The following is a 23,303-nucleotide window of genomic DNA, read 5'->3' as shown; positions in this document are numbered from 1 at the left end:
CAGAACCATAACTTATATTCTAGTTTCAAAGGTCCATCGATGAAAAGGACTTTTGTGGTGGTTTGGGATATACCCAGAGTTATATACATAGCTGATTTAGGTAATGAAATTTGGGGCTTTTTGAGTTGATATTTAAATAAGATTTTGGATTTAGAGTTGATGCTGAAATGGTTAAAATTTTTGGTCATGTTGTAATAAAGTGAATATTTTGCATGTAGGAAGGAGATAAATTTGGGGGTACCAGAGTGCAGGCAGATTGTTGTGAGTGGAATTGTCTCCCTTCTCTAAATATGTTCAAGCCTAAACCCCCAGGACCTTATTTGGAAATAAGTCAATTGCAGATGTAGCAAGTCAAGACAAGTATACTGGCTTGAAGTTAGCTCTAATTTAAATGAAAAGAACACCAAAGACTGCCAGCAACCAACAGAAACTATAAGAGAGACATGAAACGGATTCTTCTTTGGAGTTTCCAGAAAGATCTAAGACACTTGCATAAGTGCACTCTCTCACACATTCACAGTTTTTATTTTTTTTTATTGTTGTTCACATACAATTGTCTCCATTTTTCTGCCACCACTTTCCCTTACTCCACCCACTCCCACCTCCCATCCTCAATTTGATCTCTAATATATATTAAACACTCATATGACTTCACTCCAGGAAGACAAACAATCCAATTAAAAAATGGGCAAAGGACATGAACAGACACTTCTCCAAGGAGGACATGCAGAACACCTAGAGACATATGAAAGGACACTTAGCATCACTAGCCATCAGAGAGATGCAAATTAAAGCCACATGAAATACCACTGCACAAGTTTTCAATGTAAGACTATAGGATCCTTTGCTAAGAGACACCTGATCTGCTAGCATTTTCTCTGCTTCTCTTCTTCTCTCAGTGATCCACGGTTAAGGCTTTGGAGTTCTTATGAGAAGAGAGGGGTGATGAGAACGGGTAATTAAACCAGAAGAGTGGTCTTAGGCAGGAGCAGGAGTCAGATTTCGGAGCCAGAATGGGCAGGTTTTTTTTCCCCAAGTTCTTTTAGTCAGGAACCCTTCTTTCCTCTTAGCCTCCCCTTATCTCTTAAAGCTTCCAATTTTTAAGGTGTAAGCATCTGGTAAGTCTGCCTGTCTTTTTGGAACTTGATTTCATTCTCACAAAGACACGTGTGAGAGAAGCTGGCGGAATCCAGAGTCCAGTGAACACAGCATCCTTCCACTCAGTCACACACTCCATTCTTCTTTGTCCCTTTCTATTCTACTATTGCTTCAATGTCAACAATACCGCTAGACTTCAGACTCCAGGAGGACAGGGTTCCTATCTGATTGTTTCACCATTATATCCCTAGTACATGGCACAGCCCCTGGAAAGAAGTATGCTCAATTCATACCCGAGGAAGGACTGAAGCAATGAAGGAACAATGGCTCACCCCCACTACTACTTTGGGTTTCAGGGAGAGTCAGTCTCTGTAAGGCAGATCTGGGAGGAAAGGCACAACTTGGATTCCTCTCCTCCTCTGAGGGGAAAGACCTGTAAGCCTCTTGCATTGTAACAACTTCTAATTTCATCATCACCACTTACTTTTTGTCCTATCATCTCCACTCATGTGTGAGTCCAAGGAAAACAGAATCACAGAAAAACAGAATCACAGACTTAGATACTCTTTGCAGATAAGTAAAGCAACAGTGTAAGCTGAATGAGTTTCTATGCAACTTAGTAATTCTAAAACTTAAAATATTCTATCAAAATATGCATAATTACCAAGGCACCACAATGACCCATTTCATAATCTTGATAATGTGTACCTACAAAGGAATTTTTTTTAAATTCTCCCATGATTTCACTAAGAAAGAAAGAGACTTTCATTTGTAACTCAAGTAATTTATAGATGATCAATTGGCAAAAACAAGTAATTTGCCTTTAAAAGAAAATGGTTTATTTAGAATTAATGAGAAGAAAATATAAAACTTTACTTAAGACTTATCATATATTTTCACAGGCTTCTCTGGGAAATAATAACCTTTTAAGAATGATCACTTTCAGTATGCATTTACTCTGAAGGAGGGTTGTGCCAATGTAATTATCATATAGCCTCAAACTTATTTCTGTACAAAACTTTTTTCATCATAAAAACTATAGAAAAGAAAAACACCATTCATTACCAGTCATCCTACATCCATTTCTGCAATAATCATTGCTGGATTTTTTAAGAATCTATTTTGAACTGGGAAACTAAACAATACAGAATATTCACAAATCAAAAGTCACCTTCTTTTGAAATAAAGAAAACTTGCTGTGCTTCATTTTACCTGAAAATATTTCAATGAAATGCACAATGGGGAAGTAGCTAACATTTATGGAGGTCTCCATCTTGCTGCTGTTGTTGAAGGAATCTCTGTTGGAACTGCTCATCCTCCTAATTACCCTGTAAATTAGATTTTTTGTAAATATTCACTTTCAAATGAGGAAACGGGTTCAAAGATTTCAAATGTTTTCAGGAGATTGCTAAATTACCTTTGACACTAAATCCCTGCACACCTGCCCCCAGAAAATTCATAAAGGAGAGCATCGCCTCTGGAACATACTGGTAAATTGCCTATAAAATCTAAGCACAGACTGCTTTCTGCAGCTTGCGTTCTGCAGCGCACTCCAGCTCCCTTGCTCCAGCCAAAGCTTGGAGGCACATGCCCAGGAAACTAGGGATATCGCTGCTCATCTTCATCAGTATGTCCTCATGGTCAGACCCTAACAACCAATGCGCCAAATGTGCAAAACTATATAACCAAGTGTATTATTTAGATTGATTACTGTTTATCCCAGAGAAATAATAAAGCCAACCCTTGTTGTTTTCCAAAAAAAATTCATCTCCGATTTCTTGATTTACCCTCTGTCCTAGTGGCATTCCAACCAGAGCAGAATCATCCAGGAGAAATGGAGCAAGAGGAAAAGAGATCGGAGAAGTGATAACATAAACACACAGGCAGAAAGTTGAGTGAGATTCCCAAAGGCAGTAACACCTAACACCGGGCCCGAGGCTGGTTATGCACACAGCCCGCAGCAGGCTACATCCACACTCGCTCAGAAAAAATCCCCTGGGGATGTTTTTGATTTACTGATGAATACTTTAATTGGTTCCGAAAACAACAGCCCACCGTAAACATCTGAGAGCAGGGACCTCAACAAAATATCTCCAAGTGCAAAGAGGAGAAACAATCTTGGAGAGATTTTAATTACATTTGAGACAATGCAGCCCTTCCTTAAGCACGTCCATCCGCCAGGCTCCAGCTGCTGGGCGACAGGTGAATGAATGTACCCCGCAACCGGCGGGAGGTGGGGGAAAGGAGCGCAGTTGTAGCCTGCAAAGGGATTGGTCAACTCCGCGGCCCCCACGACGTCACTAGAGCCGGGGGCTATAAAGCGCGCAGAAGTGCGGGAGCCGGGATGCTCTAGTGGGTGTGGGGAGCTCCTGGGGGGACAAACTCCAGGATCCCCTCCGGTGACAGATCCTACTATCTCTCTTTACAACGATCTCATCCTGCCAGCCTGCCAAAGTAGCAAACTCCTCAGTGAAAGAGGTATCTGTGCTCCCCATCGCTTGCTGATTCCAAGCTTTCCTGCACCAAGCAGGGGAGTAGTTTTTTCCCGTAGGCGCTTCCACGGGGTGCCGAGGGCCGCCCGCCCAGCAGCAAAGAGCCCAGGAGGCAAAGAACTTCAGGGGACTCGGCTCCCGCCCACAGCGGGTGAGTGGGCATATCTGAGGCTGCAGACCCGGGCGATGGCCTCTCTCCCTGCAGGGAACTGGACCTCAGGTGCCGGTGGCGTGGGCGCTGACACCGGGCACCTGAGCGAGGCGCTCGCGGCTGGGGCAACTGTGGGGGCGGCTGAGGCTGAGTGGCTGCAGCTGCTGGCCCAAGCCGGCAATCTCTCCGCCTCGTCCTCCACGCTGGGACTGCCCGCGACCTCCCCCGCGCCTTCGCAGCCCCGGGCCAACCTCACCAACCAGTTTGTGCAGCCGTCCTGGCGCATCGCGCTCTGGTCCCTCGCCTACGGCGTGGTGGTGGCCGTGGCGGTCTTCGGCAATCTCGTGGTCATCTGGATCATCCTGGCCCACAAGCGCATGAGGACCGTCACCAACTACTTCCTCGTGAACCTGGCTTTCTCCGACGCCTCCATGGCCGCTTTCAACACCTTGGTCAACTTCATCTATGCTCTTCACAGCGAGTGGTACTTCGGCGCCAACTACTGTCGCTTCCAGAATTTCTTCCCTATCACAGCGGTGTTCGCCAGCATCTATTCTATGACGGCCATTGCGGTGGACAGGTGAGGAGAAAGCCGGGAAGGAGGAGGGAGAAGGCACAGAAAAGAGCAGGGCAGGGGGATAAGGTTACAGGGAAATGGTGACAAGTCGGGTTTGATAAAAGGAAAGGGACTAGGAAGGCGTTCTTGGAGAAAGGAGGTCAGGGACCCACTTGTAGTCCTCCAAGACCTGAACCAGTTTCTGTTTCCATGGCCCCTCCACGCCCACCCTAACCCCGGGACCCTCTTAAGAGCTTTGGAGGGACTGAATGAGGAATGTGGGAAAATCTGTAACTCCAAGTAGAACAAAATCAGCTAGAAATACCTAATACTAGCAAATTCTCAAATGGCTTCAAACGACCACAGCAAAATTTATGTCTTTGTGAAATGTGCTTTTTTGCTCTCCATCTCTGTCAGAACCTATTCACTCAGAGAAATGGATGAAGTCACCCTCCACCCTCCCTTCCACTCTCTGGTTTGCTGGTCCTCATCCCCACCCAGCACATCCCCTATCCTTATCCCGGCCCAACGCTGGTTTCGCTGCCTAGTCACAGAACATCCATCCAGAGGGGCAACAAACTCCCTCCCAAAGATTGCCCCCGGCCAGCAGCTTCCACACCATCTCGTGTTGGAGTTCACTTCCAATAATGTGCAGGGACTACGAGCCGGGTAAATCCTGTGCCTGGAAGACTGTACCCAAATCTTTCAGACAATGAGCACCAAAAAACCCCACGGAGTAAGTGGTTAGACAACAGACTTGATAGCTGTCAGAGGGGAAGGGAGTTGAGAGGTTGGGTGAAAAGGGTGATGGGATTAAGTAAAGAAAAATGAAAACTTCATAGACACAGACAACGTTATGGTGATTACTACAGGGAAAGAGGGGTGAGGGGAGGTAGAAGGTGAAGAGGGTGGTGGAAGGAGAGGGGCGGGAGGATAAGGTGACCGGGTGGTGCACACACATTACAGTATGTAGATGATGTATTATAGAATTGCATACCTGAAACCTGTATAATTTTAGTAATCAATATCACCCCAACAAATCCAATACATTTTTTAATGAAAAGAAATGAGACACACTGATTTGTAGCTGTTTAACTTTTAGATTGTTTCCTCATCTACAGCAGAGATTCTGAGATGCTCAAATAAAAAGCTGGATAGACCTCCAATGTTTGTTCTCATATTTAAGTTTAAAAATGTTCTGTACGCATTTGCTTTCTCATATTGAACACTATGAAATATGCATGCTTGTGTTAAGACAGTGGTAAATCCACACATGTTATTGAAACTGGTTACACTTGAATTCAACACTATGCTAAAAAAAATGAACCACACCAGTTGACTCCAGCCTTGCTTTGTGATTGGCAGCCACGTGGGAGACACAGGGGTGATTTTACTGTAACTGCCAATCTCACTATTCTCACCCATGGAAAGAAAAGTATATTTTGTTACATTAGCAAGCCTGTTTCAAAGTAAAATGAGGCTTAATATTAATTCTCACTACACTAAGCCACTATTATAAAGAAAATAAAGTTATGGAAAAAAGTTATTTCCATAAGTCTATACTTTGTGTTTCCTATTTGAAAATAGCAAACATGGAGGTATTGATCACATCTTTAGAAACTGTTTTGAGTGCCAGACTCAGAGTGTTAAACTGAAGGAGCAGTGGTGAGTTGCCACTTAATAGAAGAAATAAGCACAAAATCACACTTTTTATTTTGCCATCTCTGTAACTTTCAATCATCCTTTTCCTCTTTATATCTGATTTTCCACATGTCTCAACCCTTCATTTTTGTAGGGGTAGAAATAAAAAGAAGCAATTAAATCAGCCCCAAATTGGGCAACAGGTGAAATTGCTTCTAACCTTACTCTAACAAAATAAATATAAATGAATGTTGCTTTGGTTTGTGCACCTTCCTTGTTTTGTCTTTGTTTCTTTTTTATTTTTATTTTTGTCTTTTTTATTTTTTGTAAGCATATGGCTTTTAGTATTCTGATCAGGAGAAGAGGCACTAGCATATCATGTTATGAAATTGTCCCAATATCCTTTACATTTTAATGGTGCATTATGAAATTTGACAAAAATTTAATGTGTGTGAAATTGGTGGTATTTCAGGTAAGAAATACTGTCTGCCAGCATTTACACAAAATCTGAAATGGGCTTGGAGTTATTTTAATGGTTAATGTAATGCTATTTATACTCACTTGTTTGAAATTACACTCACTGGTTAATGTAATGCTATTTACACTCACTGTTTTGAAATTAATAAATACTACTTATTCTTTATTACAAAACGTTCAATTACTAAAACTATACAAAATTTATGGAACATACAATTTGCAACAAAATCTGAAGCATACTCAGTTTGAATACCAAAAATCTTTTTAAAAACTGTCATTTAAAGAAGTATCCTTTGAGCACACAATGAATAAAGAAATACAGAAATAAAGAAAAGACTTTAAGATAATTTTTAAAATCAAATATTATACAAATATAACAGTTCTCAGAACTCCCAATAGTCTCCCAGTGCAAAAAAATTTCTCTACATCAAGGAAGACCTAGAAAAAAAACTTAAAAACTTGTATTTGCAGTTATTTTATAGGTTTAAGTTTGCAACAATGACCCTTCAAGGGAGATTCAGGTGAGTCATGGTCATTTGTTTATGGTTGCCTGGACTCTTTAGCACATATAGTACGTAGTTAACTGCATACACTCACAGAAATTATATTTTGGTTTGTTGAAATAATCTTAAAGGGTGTTTAATCCCTAGTTAGTTTTTACTGATAAAGGAGTGCAACATGCCTCAAAAATCTAAAGATGGATCTGCCTTTTGACCCAGTGATCCCACTGCTGGAATTATACCCCAAGAACCCTGAAACACCAATCCAGAAAAACCTATGCACCTCAATGTTCACAGCAGCACAATTTACAATAGCCAAGTGTTGCAAGCAACCTAAGTGCCTGTCAGTAAATTAGTGGATCAAAAACTGTGGTACAGTTACACAATGGAATTTATGCAGCAGAGAGAAAGAAGGAGCTACTATCTTTCACAACAGCATGGATAGAACTAAATAGCATTATGCTAAGTGAAATAAGCCAGGTGGTGAAAGACAAATATCATATAATCTCACCATAAGTGGAACCTAATTAATAAAACAAACAAATGAGCAAAATAGAACCAGAGACATGGAAATAAGGAACAAAATGACAGTGACCAGAGGAAAAGGAGAGAGGGGTAACAGGGGAAAGAAGGAGAAGGGTCTCATCAAGGGACATGTATAAAGGACCCAAGGACATGGACAACAGGGTGGAGGCTGACTGAGGGAGTGGGGGGATGGGGAGCCGGGCAGGGGAGAGCAATGGGGGTGGGGGGGATTGGGATAACTGTAATTAAACAAAAAGAAAAAAGGAAAAAAAAGGATCTTATAGAATAAAAAAACTGATAGCAAGATAAATTGATTACCAGAGATAGATAAGAATTCCATATGAGTGTTTATACTCTCTTACTAAATTGTGATCTCGTCTAGAGTACAGCCCACTGATACAAGGCTGAAATTTTCCTGTTAATTAAAAGAGAAATTTATGGCAAAAAAAAAAAAAGGAGTACATCATTTAGACTGCAAGGTGAACACTTGACTTATTTAATTGTTACTGTTTTCTGTCCCATTTAATATAAACTGAATTATATCCCATTAGAAAACAATTCACTCTATCCCTCAGTCAAAAGTTAAAAGACCCTCTGAGCTTGAAAACTACTTTCCCTTTGATTCAGGCACATCTGACTTCTCTTCAACTGCAGCAAAATGCTTGCAAGTGCCTATGACCTTAGAATTTTTAAACCTGAGAAGGATTGTAGATGGTGCCTTCATGAATACCTGTATTTTGCCATTGGGGATGCTCAAGCCAGTGGTTTCACATTTTGTCGAGAAGAAGGCATTGAGTCTTCCTTGAAGTGCTTGACCCTTCATTCTGCACTGGAAGAATTGCTCACTTGGTACTTCCACTTTTTAAAATAAGTACGGTATTGGTGACTCTACTAGAGATTTCAATGTGAGGACACTGGTTCTGGTCTTATCCTGAAATGTGTTCCCTTCTGCTTTGTTGGGAATTCCTGAAAAAATGTGTCTTTATTGGCCAAGAAACTAAAACTTTGCAAAATAGTAACTAAAACTATGTTTTAGAAAAGATTACTTTTAGGAAATTCATTATGAGTCATCAGCACTTTCTATAATTTGTAGTTCTTATTCAAGAATCAAAAAAACCCACATTTGAATATAACATCAGTTCTCCTACAACTCCTAACAGGATGCATATAAATGTGGTAGATTAATATGAATATTAATTATTTTTAGTTTATAACCATTACTTATAAACCATATCTTGCCATTTTCCCAATTATTTCAAGGAGTTTCTAGGGAGGTCTGATAAGAGCTTATCAGTAGTCATCTTTAGCACTTTCATTCTCTCCACCACACCCTGGCCAGAGAGAGAGAGGAGATAAAGAAGGAGGAAGAGGAGGAGGGAGAAAGGTGGGGAGGGAGGGGGAGAGAGGAGGGGAGGGAGGGAGGGAGGGAGGGAGGGAGGGAGGGAGGGAGGGAGGGAGGGAAGGAAGGAAGACAATGTCAGCACTTTGGTACAGAGCTTAACAGTTTCTCCAGAGGAAGAAGCCATGTTCTTCACCAGACTGTTGTTTTAGGCACATTGCCTCCAAATCTGAAGACCTCATAAGTTGCAAAACTTGCTCTTTGCATGAAATATTTTTGATGTCTATTTTTGTTTCAAATAGAATTTGAAAAAATGATCTTGTCCCTTAGTTTTTCTTTTGCTCCATTAACAATTTCTTAATGGCCAGTGTCCTTTCATCTTCTACTTTCAACTCTGGTTCCCTGGGGCTCAGCTCTAAAGCGTCTGTCCAGGATGATGAACTGCCCATACATCTTCTTCCCTGTGCCTCACCCTCTGAGCATAAATCATTTTTATTAATGCGTGTTCAGTGGTACATTAAATAAATGCTGCAAACAGGCAACAGCTCCACCACTTCATTAGACACAGAGACTGAATGCCATTTGAGACACAGAGGGACCTGAAACACATGAGGATTTTTAGACCATGAACTTAACAGTCTGATATAATTCTACATGCGCAATAGGATTGATGTAGATTTGATTTGCTCAATGATGAGACTTGGGTTAATTTTATTTTCTTTTATATATTTTATGATTATATACATTTTATATTGATATATACATATTTATATATTATATTCATACATATTTATAATCATACTTTTATGATTATAAAAATATATAAACAACAAAATGCACATTTTTACATAAAATTCTGACAGTGGATGGTGGTGATGATTGCACAGTGCAAATGTACTTTATAGCACCAACCTCTACACTTAAAAATAGTTAAATGGTAAATCTCACATTATATCTGTTTTACCACAGTGAAAATTGTTAATAATAATAATTAATTAATTTGATGCCTTTTAAAAACTAATTAATTAATTAGATGCCAAACAGTTTGGATTCCAAAAGAGAACAACTTGATTAAAGTTTATGTAGGCATTTTTGTGATAGATGTTTTGTAGCAATATCTTAAACGTAATTTGTAGGCTGAATTAGATAGAAATCATGAAGACAACTCTGACATGAGAGCGCTGTTAATGTTATAATAAACTATTTTATAAGCCGTGAAATCTTTTTTCCAGGAATTATGTGAAGATAATTCACCTATGTGGAGTAATTTAGAAGCCTGCCTATTAGCACAGGGATAAATAGCTCATGGTTTCTCTTAGTTTTGTATGTGACATGGGTTTTTAAATATTCACTTAAGTCTCCTATTTTGAGCTTGTATCATCATCCATAAGATTTTTTTTTAATTTCACATCAGTCCACATATCAAGGTTATTTAAAATCCTCTTTCATGACACCCATATGTAAGGAAAATATGCGTTGATCATATTACTAAACAATAGTGAACTCCATTGTGCTTTGGAGCTTTTTTCTACAGACTAGAAGGTATCAACCGTGCACATTTCTTTCCAACTTTGCACACTGTGATGTTACTTTGGTAGCTTGAAATTTTAGTAGTATTTATACCACACAAATTTGCAAACACTAAAAATCAGGGGGTTTCTTTTGTTTTTTTTTTTCCCTCAGACTGTGGTTAAAACATTTATCATCACATGACTCACTATATTTGTTTTCCTTACTCAACAAATATTTATTCCCTTTTAAGTACAAAACATTATATAGCTATGAAACACACAGGGATAAACAAAATAGATACAGCCCATACCCTGGTGATACTGTAATGAGTATCTTTAGCTCGAACTCCTGAGCTGTATTTCAGAGTCCTGAATCCAACCACCTCCATGACTTCATCCTTTGGAAATCTATTAGGCATCTCAGACTTTACATGTCCCAAACTGAGTTCCTGATACTCCTGCAAAACTCAGCCCTCCTGCAGTCCTCTGGGGTCAAAATCTCAGCCTCAGGTCAAAATTCTTGGAAGTATTCTTGACTCATCTCTTCTTTCATATTCCATACCCATTCCATTGGCAAATCTAATCACCTCTACTTTCAAAGTATATGTAGTGTTTAATTACTTTTTAAGTTGCTTACTGCTGCTTCTCTAGTCCAAGTTAACATCATTTCTCACCTAACTGGTTACCCTACTCCTACCCTTGTCCCTGCTTAGTATATTCTCAGTCAACAACCAGAGTGATTTTGCTACTGAATCAGATACTATATCCTGTCCACAAATCTTCTAATGGCTCCTTAGTTCTGTCAGGGTAAAAAATCAAAGTCCTTACAATGGTCTATAAGAACGTATAGTAACAGGTCATTTGTTATTCTCTGACCTTATCTCCTCACCACTCCACCGCACAGCTCCACCATCACTGGTCCACTCTATAGGCATGTTTCCACCTCAGGATCTTACACTCGGTGAAATTCTCATCCTCCAGACAGCCACGATACTCATTCCCTGAGCTGTTTCCAGACCCTGACTTCTTTATTTTAAATCACTTTATTTTTGTCTTTATCACATGTATCACCTTCTAAAATACTAAATAATTAGTTCAGCTGTAATGTTTATTGTTTTTTGTCTGTCTGTCCTACTGAGTTGTAAAGTCCATGAAAATAAAAAAAGATGATAAAAGTAAAATTATTTTACATTTGTAGGTTATGAGATGACAGAGTAGCTAGCTATTTTTACAAGGAATAACTTTTCATTGCTCAGTGTATCTCATGTAATCATATAATCACAAACTGATTACTGTCTGAAACAGTAGCTTCATATCATTTTCCATATACTTATGCTGTTTTATTTTTCTTCTATTTACTAATATCTATTTTGTTTACTATTATATTCATAGCTTTTAGGATAATGACTACAAATATTTGGCACTCAGCACAAATTGCTTTTCTATCATTTTCTATCATTGAATAATTTGTGCCCAAATTACCTTGTTAAGATATCATAAAGCATGTTAAAATTAAAACTTAGATATGAAAATAGCCTTAACTTTCCATCTTTATTTTCCAAGTTTAGGTTATATATTATCTGCTTTCTTCCATTAGTTTGGGGGCAACTTCTTTGCGAGTCTCCCCCCCCCGCCCCCGTGCCACAGACACTAGTGAATGAGACAAGATGAGATCTGTTTAGGGGAGAGGAGTGGGCTGTGGCCAGTTTCTCAGGGGAGACAAAGGCCAGCAGCGGCCAGTTTCTCTGAGGAGAAAAAGGCCCTGAGCACCCTCTTCCATAGCCTTTTATTCGGTTGTAATACACAGGAATACAGGGTGGCAAGGATCAAACAGTAGATAACATTTCAAAGAGATCTGAGGGCTTCAGAGTCTGAGTCAGTGTCTTTCAGGAAGAGAGTTGCAGAAGGTTTATCAGCAAGTCTTTGTGATGCCCGATTTTTCCCCAGGGCATGCTCTAGCAAGGCAAGGAGTTGCACCTCTCCCCATCAGGTATTCAGGCTTAAGGGGATTAGAGCCAGGAAGTGCTTCTCCCAGAGAACATGGGGACTTGGGCTTTGTCAAAGTGGGGGTGGGGGGGTCCATTGCTCCCTCTTTGTTGCAGCCCCCTGAGTCCTTCCATGAAGGCCTCCCAAGTGGTCGAGTCTGGCTGAGGTTGCCCCCCAATGTGAGGGGTCTTACCCGTCATTGACTTCTAACCAAGCTTTGGGGGCAGGGAGAGAAATTGAGGCAGCTTTTGCTATCAGAGACAGGCTTTGTCTCCTGTGGCTGGCATTCCAAAGGTCGTCTCTCGCCCTTAGCCACAAGGGGTAGAGATACAATTCCTATAGGCAAAGCAGTCTACAACACATTAGCACCATTAAATAAGCATTTACACTATCACAACTTAATACCCACTGATTTGGCCCTGGTCAGTGTGGCTCAGTTGGTTGGAGCATCATCTCATATGTCAAAAGGTTGGAGGTTCAATTCCAGGTAAGGGTGCATGCCTGGTTTGTGGGTTTGATCCCTAGTTGGGGTGAGGTCAGGGTGCATGTAAGAGGCAACCAACTGAAGTTTCTGTCTCGCAATGATGTTTCTCTCTCTCTTCCCCTCACTCCCCGTCCCTTCCTCTGTCTCTAAAATCAATAAACATTTTTAAAGAATTCAAATACCAAAATATTTGAATATCTTCTGTTTTATGGGCACCATCATCTCTATGAGTTTGAGGATAAATAGTGGAACTGCTACGTGCCATTATTTACTTCAGAAAGGAGTTTGATATTGTCAAATCCAGTTTAGACAAAATTGAAAGGAATGAATTCCTAGTATACTCGAACAACTTGCAAAGTTTCCAAGAGTAACATTAAGTACTTTTATCTAATCATGAATCACAAATTGCCCTGATTGAAGTTGCATAGATCTCATTACTCATTGCTTTCATACAGAAAATTATTTTAAAAGGAGAAATTTAGAAAAAGAAAACCCTATACCCAAGTACCCTGATAGAATAAATTTTTGTTGAAGAGCTAGAGACAATATTAAAGTAAGATTTTTAAATCCTTAGGTCAGATTGTGGGCATAAGCTCATTTCTTTTTCCATGCCAATCACAAATACCTAAGGCCCACTTTAAATAAGTTATTTTTTGCTTGTTTTTGTCTCAATTTACCACTATAGCTGTTTTATCCCAAGTGATAATTTCATGTTATTCAACATAGTTTACAATAATTTAGATTACTGGGCCTGACATTACCTGTCTCTGTATACATCGTGTTATTTAATGTCATTTTAACATCATAATCACACTCTACATTTTGTTTATTATTTCCTTTTAGCAAAGTTAAGAAAGCTATTCTTTAAAAAAATTGTACATGTGCTGAAGTTCTCCTTTGTAAACAATTAATTATTCACTCGCTATCTATACAAACTATCCCCCAACCACGGGCAGTCACTATTCGAAAATTATGTTGACTATTACAGAGACTTTTTAGGTTCCACAGAACACAGAGAAAAATAAAATCAGCATCTATGATAAGTAAGAGCATAATGCTGCTGTATGAGGAGGTTAAAACTAGGAGAACGGAAAGAATCTACAGTGAACATTCTGTAATCTGAGTGGAACCCAGCTGTAGAACCTTAGAATAAGGTATGAACAAGACGGAAATCCTTTCAGCAAAAAGACCAGCATGTGAAAAATTTGAAACTGTTAAAGGATATTTGATCTGGGTCATGTCCATCTTTCAGTTCAGATCTGCTCTCTATCTCTTCCACACTTCTGCTCCCTTCCTATCTGGCCAACTACTTCTGTGGACTAACTGCATAGATGGGGTCCATTACTGTCTGGCCTCTTCTTGGCTTTGCCTAATGGGATACACCTGCAGGTGATGAGCGGTAAAAGAGTAGAAAAACTTTAGGTTATATCTACCACACTTTTCTTTCTGCAAATTTGCTAAGCCCAGTTGTAACCACATCTCCTATTAACAGCTTCTCTCCTAAGGATTCACCCCACTTTTTAAAAATTTTAAGTATTTTATTTTTTATTATTGTTCAATTATAGTTGTCCCCATTTCCCCCCATAATTCTTCCAGCCCTAACTATCTCCACCTCCCGTAGTTAATCCCCGCACTCCTGTTGTCATTGTCCCTGGGTCCTTTATACATGTTACTTGATGTCTTTCCTCCATTATCTTCCCCCTCCCCATCCCTCTGGTCACTGTCAGTTTGTTCTTTATTTTTATATCCCTCATTCTATTTTGCTCACTTCTTTGTTTTGTCGATTAGGTTCCAGTTAAAAGTGAGATAATATGGTATTTGTCTTTCACCACCCAGTTTATTCCACTTTTCATAATGCTCTCCATTTCCATCTATGCTCTCATGAAGTGTAGGTGCTCCTTTTTTTCTGCTGCATAGTATTCTATTGTGTAAATGTACCATAGTATTTGATCTACTCATTTACTGATGGACACTTAGGTTGCTTCCAGCACTTGGCTTTTGCAAATTGTGCTGCTATAAACATTGGGGTTCACAGATTCTTTTGAATTGGTGTTTCATATTCTTAGGGTATAATTCCATCAGTAGACTTGCAAGGTCAAAAAGCAGTTCCATTTTTAGATTTTTTTAGGAAATTCCATACTGTTTTCCACAGTGGCTGCACCAGTCTTCATTCTATCCAACAGTGCACTAGGGTTCCTTCTCCACAACCTCACCAGTACTTGTTTGTTGATTTGTTTATGATGTCCATTCTGACCAGTGTGAAGTGGTATCTCATTGTAGTTTAATTTGCATGTCTCCGATGGCTAGTGATATAGCTGTCCAGATCTCCCAATGCCATTTCTTGAAGAGGCTATTTTCACTCCACTTTGTGCTCCTGCATATTAATTGACAAATGTCAATTGACCAGAAACTTGGATCTATTTCTGGGCTCTCTGTTCTGTTCCATTGGTCTATGTGTCTGTTCTTATGCCAGTACCAGACTGTTTTGATTAATGTAAACTTGTAATGTTGTTTGATATTAGGTATTGTGATCCCTCCTACTTTGTTCTTTTTTGAAATTGCTGTGGCCATTCAGGGTCAATTAAGGTTCTATATAAATTTTTGAAATTTTTGTTCTATATCTGTGAAATAAGCTATTGGTTCTTTAACAGGGATTGCATTGAATCTATAAATTGCTTTCGGTAGTATGCACATTTTGATGATGTTAACTCTTCCAATACATGAACACAGTTTATGCTTCCAGTTATTTGTGTCTCCCTTAATTTCTTTCTTCAGTGTTGTGTTATTTACTGAGTTTACTGAGGTCTTTTACTTCTTTGATTAGGTTTATTTCTAGGTACTTTATTTTTCTTGTTGCTATAACAAATGGGATTTTTTCCTCATTTCTGTTTCTGATATTTCATTGTTAGTGTACAAAAATGCCTTTAATTTCTTTTTTTTAATTTCTGAATATTGACTTTGTGTCCCTCTGTTTTGCCAGATTCACTTATTAGATCAAGTAGTTTTTTGGTGGAGTCTATAGGGTTTCCTATGCACACTAACATGTCATTTGCAAACAATGACAGTTTTGTTTCCTCCTTTCCTAATTGGATGCCTTTTTTTCTCTTTCTTGTCTGATTGGTGTGGCTAGAACTTCTAATACTATGTTCAATAAAAGTGGTAAAAGTGGACACCGTTGTCTTGTTCCTGATCTTAGTGGGAAAACTTGTAGTTTTTGCCCATTGAGTATGATGTTGGCTGTAGGTTTCTCATATATGGTCTTTATAATGTTGAGGTGTGCTCCCTCTACTCCCACTTTGGCCAGTGTTTTTATCATAAATGGGTGCTGTATCTTATCAAATGCCTTTTCTGCATCTATTTATATAATTAAGTGATTTTTGTCTTTCCTTTTGTTTATGGGCTTCACCTCACTTTTGATTATAGAATCCTTTCATCTTTCAGGTCTGAGATAGGGGATGAATGTTCCTATGCTAGTCATAGGAACATTCATTTCTAGTAGGTTTCCTTTAATCATTTGTGAAATGGGACTTGTAAATGGCTTCTTTATTATATTTTGTAAGTGACATTTATTAAACTCTCTCCAGTTTTCTCATTTGAGTGTGTCTTGTTATTTCCTGGAGCTCTAACTTATACAGTACAGTAAATTTCAAGAAAAGGTAAGATACTTAGTGCCATTGTTGTAAAGGGTGTGCAGAGTCACAGTTAATCCTGTTGGAAGTGAAAAAACAGTGAAATATTTTAGGAAGAGAGCTTTGAAGACATTGTGAAGAAAGTTGGAAAGGAGAAGCACCTAAGAAACCTGTTATGATAGTGTTCTAATAATCAAGGCAATGATAGTTGGGAGGGAAAAAGAGAACATATTTGGTGGTGTTGGAAAGTGGGCTGACAAGGTTTATGATTGAGCAAGGAATTGATAAAAAGGAAGAGATTCAGAATAACTAATATGTACATATGAATAATATTTACAATTACACATTCAAAGTAATTCTAGTTTTCCAAAAGTAAAAGAATTTATGAAATATAAAAATATTTTCATATGTATTAGTAATATTTATGTTTCTTCCAAAATATTCATACTGTAGGAGAATAGACATAAAATTGTTTCCATTCAATCCCATAGGAATCTTAATGTTCCTGTTGGTTAAGAAAAATATCTGCCAGAACTATTGACTTGTAGTGCCAATTGTGATATATAGCTTCATTTAATCACATACATGGAAGACATAAAAACAGAACCCAAAAAATTATGGAGGAATGATTTTTAAATGAAAGGAAATTTTGATTCCATAATATTTGATGTGAGTCACACTTGTAGTACTCTTCAAATTACACAAAGTTACAGCAATATTTTGAACATGTACAATTTTCAACAGTCTGGCTTGTCCCTATCAATTGGTTTCCCATCATAATTCTGACTAAAGTGATATTTCAGGCAACCTCCCTTTGATTAAATTTGGAATCTCAAAGTTTTGAATCTGCTTTCATCTATTTCTACAATTCATTTGGAAGTTTATAGTCTTTTAATTTACCCAATAGATTGCCACCCATTCTATTTCTGAGTACCTTCAGCAACAAAGAAAAAAAAAAAAAAGCTTTAATAACACTGAAGACAATCCATGTACCCTGGACAACTGTGACTCATCTTTCTCCAGAAACTGAGCTCTACGCTCCATGATGATCCAACACTGCTCTCATTGTACTCCATAGCGCTCTATACATTTGACTAAAGCTATCAAGTGTCCCGAGTCTTTTCTGTTTAAAGTTTTCAATTCCTTTACCCATTTATTATTATACAGCATAATTATTGATATTACTTGGTTTCTTTAGTTGCTATTCTCTCTAAATCCACTTTGGACAGCCTCTTGAATTCTCTCTTCCTCTAAAAATTCTTCCCCTTATAAAAATGAAATGAAACTGGGTTAAATTTGTTTTCTATTGCCATGAAAAAGGACTTTGTATACATATTACCTTATGTACAAATAGAATATCATGTATAGGTATGTATCCAACATACTATAATATATACTAATTTACTTTATCTCTATAAAGAATTGAATATTAGAAATATTTATAGATGAATTTGAACTTTAAATATATTTTGATGAAGTCATTGTTCCTACAAAGATAATCTGCTAAGAGTTCAAAAATATTTTCATAAGTAATTAAAATTTAACAAAATTGTTTAATATATGATTGATAACATAAAAGTTACTTTGTGAAGAAAGTGCTTTTGAAGTGATGTATGCAAGGCTATATAATATGTCTTGCCATGAGTTTCCTGCGAAAATCTAGAAATGACACAGTAGTAAACTGAATTTCAAAAAAGTCATTTACAATTTTATAATATCTCATGAATTAAATCTATTATGTTCTGATTTTTTAACTATTACCATAAGAGATAGTATAAGTAGCAGGAAATAATCTTTAGCAGTAAGTTTTATATTGTCAACATAGAAAACCACTTTTGAACTTGTGTCTGAAATTTTGAGGAGAAATTGTTTAATCTATTGTTCACCAATAGCGTAGAATTTTTATATGAATCATATTATAGTTACTATAAATAATTAAAATGTAAAGATTTAACTATTTCTATACAAAGGTCTTAGAGGAGTCTGATACATAGGAACATTCAACATGTTAACAATTATTGTTTTTACTGTTAAAAAAGAAAATCTAAATTTATATTGAATATATTATATTAGTGAAGTCATGCTTAATAACTACATCTCCAGCTCATTTGTTATTTTTTTCTCCCTCACCTCTTTGCTGTATAGACTCTGTGCCTTCTTTAGCTCTTCAAATACCTCACACTTTCTCCAACCCAGGACTTTTCACTTTCCCTCTGGTTCCACCTTCATTCTAATTAATTCTGGGAAGCTACACCTAGTGTGTTCCCCATTACTTCAGTGTATACCCCAGATTAGGTCAATTTTCTATTTTATGCTTTATAATTAATAGTATATCTCTCTTTATAACATCACAGTGCACACAATGAGGACAATTTTATTCAGGAGAATTCCCATAGGGCTAGACAGACTAGCCTAATGAGGAAAGAGGAGACTTGGCTAAACCTCTCAAGGGATTTTAAGTGACAGGATCTCTCATGGTGCATGTAGGGTTTTAGAAAATGACAGACTATAAGGTGAGCATAACAAAGGGAAGAAAGCCAAGTTTGGAACCACCACGATGACAACTAATGGTATATTCCTTCCTTCCTTAAATGTGTAAATCCAATAAAATTTTGAAATTTGAAATGCTTTCTATAATTGACTTTCTTGTGGAAATCAAGTGACAATACAAATTTGCATCAAGGTTCACAATGGGCGAACTAAATGTATTTTATACCGATTCAAGAATGAAAACAGAAGACACCACATATTTCAGGTAGAAATATTTAGCAATCATGGGGGAGTGTGCTTAACTCACAAAGACCATTATACTAAAGCTCCAAGGAAAATTTAACCTAATACTCAAGAGGCAATACTCTAAGGAAAGTTTAACCTAATACTCAAGTTTAACCTAATACTCATATGTATTTTCTGACAATTCTAATAAAGTATTTTTTCTGCATTAGACTCTGACTCCACAAGATTATGAACATCTATTGTACTTATCGATATAGCCAAAGAATGTCACAAAGTCCTGGAAAATAGTTGACATTTAAGAAATATTTGAAAATAAATACTTGATATTTAATAAATAATTAAATAAATAGATAACCCTAGTTGTTAAATTTAAATTGAAAGCATATACTGAGTTCCAGCCAAGATGGAGGCATGGGTAGAAATGCTTCACTTCCTCACACAACCAAAAGAAGGCTAACAAATAATTTAAAAATAATAAATAACCAGAAATGCCAGAAAATCAAACTGTGTGGAACTCTGAGAACCAAGGAGTTAGAGAAACATCCAGACCAGTAGGAGGGGCACAGATGGGCAGCCAGGCAGAGAGGACCTGCAGCAAGGTGGTAGTCCATGAGGGCAAGGCAGGAGCTGGCTGACCAGGAAACTAAAGACTCAAAACCTGTAACCGTAAAATCCTGTGGGAGTTGCAACAGCAGAATAAACTCCCAGTATGACAGAAGAGTTCACTGGAAAAGGCCATGGGATCCTAAAATGTACACAAACCCACTCACCTGGGAATCTGCACCTGAAAGGGCACAATCGACTTCTGAGAAGAGAGAGAAGTGATGGAAAGTGGGGCTAGAACAGAGCAAGCGAGTGGCATTGTTCCCTCTCTGACCCCTTCCCCACAGACAGAGCCACAAGGCAGCAAAGAGGGTTGCCCTGCCCTGGCAAATATGTAAGGCTCTGCCCCTTACTACATAACAAGTGCACTGAGACAAAAAAATATGGCCCAAATGAAAGATCAAAATTCTATGAAAAGAGCTAAGCAACAAGGAGGTAGACAATCTATTTGATGCAGAGTTCAAAAAACTGGTAATCAGGGTGCTCACAGAATTGGTTGAGCTCAGTCACAAAATGAAGACTATACAAAGTGAAATAAAGAATTTACAGGAACAACAGTGAAGGGAAGGACACCAGGATTGTTGATTGTTCCAAATCAACAATTTGGAACAAAAGGAAGAAATAAACATCCAACTGGAACAGAAAGAAGAAATAAGAATTCAAAAAAAATGAGAGGCTTGGGAAACTCTAGAACAACTTTAAGTGCTCTGACATCTGAACCATAGGGGTGCCAGAAGGAGAAAAGAAAGAGCAAGGAATTGAAAACTTATTTGAAAACACAGTGAAGGAAAACTCCCCAACTCTGGCAAAGGAAATAGCCTTCCAGGAAGTCCCGGAAGCCTGAAGAGTCCCAAAGAATTGGACCCAAGGAGGAACACACCAAGGCACATCATAATTATATTACCCCAAATTAAAATTAAGGAGAGAATCCTAGAAGCAGTAAGAGATAAGAAGGCAGTTACCTACAAAGGAGTTCCCATAAGACTGTCAGCTGATTTCTCAAAAGAAACCTTACAGGCAAGAAGGGGCTGGAAAGAAGTATCTGAATTCATGAAAGGCAAGGGCCTATATCCAAGATCACTCTATCCAGCAAAGCTATCATTTAGAATGGAAGGGCAGATAAAAGGCTTCCCAGATAAGGTCAAGTTAAAGGAGTTCATCATTATCAAGCCTTTATTATATGAAATGTTAAAGAGACTTATCTAAGAAATAGAAGAAGATTAAAACTCAGAACAGTAAAATGATAACAAACTCACAACCATCAACAACTGAACCTAAAAAACAAAAACTAAGTAAACAACTAGGGCAGGAACAAAATTACAGAAATGGAAATCACAGGGAGGGTTATTCAGTGGGGAAGGGGAGAGGGAGAATAGGTGGGACGAATGTACAGAGAATACAAAGTATAATTGGTAAGCATAAAATAGACAGGGGGTGGTTAGGAATAGTATAGGAAATGAAGAAGCCAAAGAACTTATATGTAAAACCCATGAACATGAACTAAGGGCGGGAGTATACTGGAGGGTAAAGGGATGCAGGGGGGATAAATGGAGAGAAAAAGAGAACTGTAATAGCACAATCGATAAAATATACTTAAGAAAACATCAAATTGTACACTTTAAATATATACAATTTATCAATTTTTCTTCAATAAAGTTGGGAAAATAGAATAAAAGATAAAGATAAAAAAGAAAGTATCTACAGTGAAGTCAAATGCTTTCACTATTCTGATACTTTATTCTTTAAATATAATTTTTCAAAAATTTCAGTGTATAAATTTTATTTATACCAAAAATTTAAGTAAATCAACAAGCGATTTGTTTTTTCTGGTTAATATTTTGAAGTTTCTATTATATGTGTACATATATATGAATATTTATATGTAGGTTTATTTTCATAAATACTCATTAACTTCAAAATTTACTAAGACAATACTTGTAATTAATTAATTAGTTAATAGAGTCATTCTTAAATTCATTTAAAACAGTTATGAAAAAGTGCACAACAAAATTTATCTAAAAATTGAAGCTTCATGAAAGATTGTATTTCTGGTGACTTGTCAAAGCAAAGTATGCCCTAGTACCATAAGCCAGAGTTGAAATTTTATGGATCAAGAGCACCTACAACAACTATTTATTTTACACAGACAATAGCTAGACAGTATTCTATATTTGTGATTTACAGACTAAAACATTGTCTACTGTGGCCATAGTCAAGCTAGAAAATGGTAAAACTCATACAATTTCAGACAAAATTTCTTGCATGTATAATATAATGAAGTCAATATCGGAATACTGTACTCTGGCTTCATTTTGAAAGAAGCAAGTAAAGATTGAGAAAGAGTTTAATAAAAATGTTATCAGAAAAGGAACTAAACCAGATACCAAGAACAACTGCAAAATGGAAAAGTCTCACTTATTGAGAGTGAGTAACGTTATATCAAAAGTAGTATTGTGCAAAAGGCATCATAGTCAAGAGAAAAGACCTCTTCAATTGTATCAGAAAAATAGTAAGCGGTAAAGCAGAGTGGTCTGATATTAAAGTGAAAAGGAAAACTGATTTTAAAATTGTTATTAAAAATATGAGCTTCCAATAGATGCTTCTGAGAATTCTAGCCTCCATAAAAAGAAAATAAAAAGTGACCTTAAAACTTTTTCAGGTGATGCCCTGATTGGTACAGTAAGAATCCATCAAATCTTAGCTGTGATTCATAAAGTAATCATATTCAAGAGACTCTAACATATTTGAGAATGTTTAGTGAGGGAAGAATGGTAGTGAGAAGCTCAGAAAAAAACCTGAGGAAAAGCTAATGTGACAAATCAAAGATATACATTTCTCTAAAGGAAGAATAAAGTCCTGACATTTGAATGAGTTTATACCTGAGATTCAATCACTTCTCAAGGTCCTGAGGATGTTTATCTCAATAAGCTTAATCAGCCATTTTCTTCATGCCTACTGTTGAGCAAGTTATTACTGAAGAGAGTCACAGAATAGGAAATATTAACTCTACAATGAATTTCTAGTCACCGATTTCAAACTGGTCTTCAGCAATGCCCGGCAATTCTACCCACTTCTTTGGCCAACTGGCTTGCCCTTTTTGCAATATGTCAACATTTCTTACTTTTCTGAGACTATTACCATCATTCAATCTCCTATAACGACACTCTATCTCAAGTACCAATCATCTCCTACCCAAACCAGAACAATAGCCAGGTAACTTATTTCCCTACTTCCAGTCTTTCCATCCTAGAGTCCATTCCCCAGACTAAAATCTGATTGAATCACCTCAGTTACCTTCCATAAGACAAAAATCTTTAACCTGCATTTCAACGCTGTCTCAAATAAGTTTCCCCCTTCACTTTCTGTGTTTCAATTACATTGGCCCTTAATTACTCAGCTTTATAATGCCTCTCTCACTCTCACTCATACTGGTTCCCTAGGGCTGCTATAACAAAGTACCACAAATTGAGTGACTTAGCACAGAAATATTTGTTTCACAGTTCTGGAAGCTAGAAATCTGAAATTAAGGTACTGGTAAGGGTCAACCTCCCTCTGAAAGCTGAAGGAAAATCCTT

At 37.6% G+C, this 23,303-nt stretch overlaps 1 protein-coding gene across 1 annotated transcript in view; it reads left to right on the top strand.

Moving 5' to 3' along the window:
* Positions 1 to 3,776: 3,776 nt before the first annotated feature.
* TACR3 (tachykinin receptor 3) overlaps positions 3,777 to 23,303 on the top strand; it is a 69,375-nt gene continuing 49,848 nt past the window's right edge. The window contains exon 1 of the mRNA XM_053666432.1: positions 3,777 to 4,321. Within this exon, the coding sequence (XP_053522407.1) occupies positions 3,777 to 4,321 (545 nt within the window). The remainder of the gene's footprint in view (positions 4,322 to 23,303) is intronic.

This window comes from Artibeus jamaicensis, unplaced genomic scaffold (genome assembly GCF_021234435.1).
Source record: "Artibeus jamaicensis isolate MK-2021 breed Jamaican fruit bat unplaced genomic scaffold, CSHL_Jam_final contig_452, whole genome shotgun sequence".
Taxonomy (NCBI): domain Eukaryota; kingdom Metazoa; phylum Chordata; class Mammalia; order Chiroptera; family Phyllostomidae; genus Artibeus; species Artibeus jamaicensis.
Note: the sequence above shows the minus strand (reverse complement) of the source record. Positions and strands in the feature narration are given on the sequence as shown.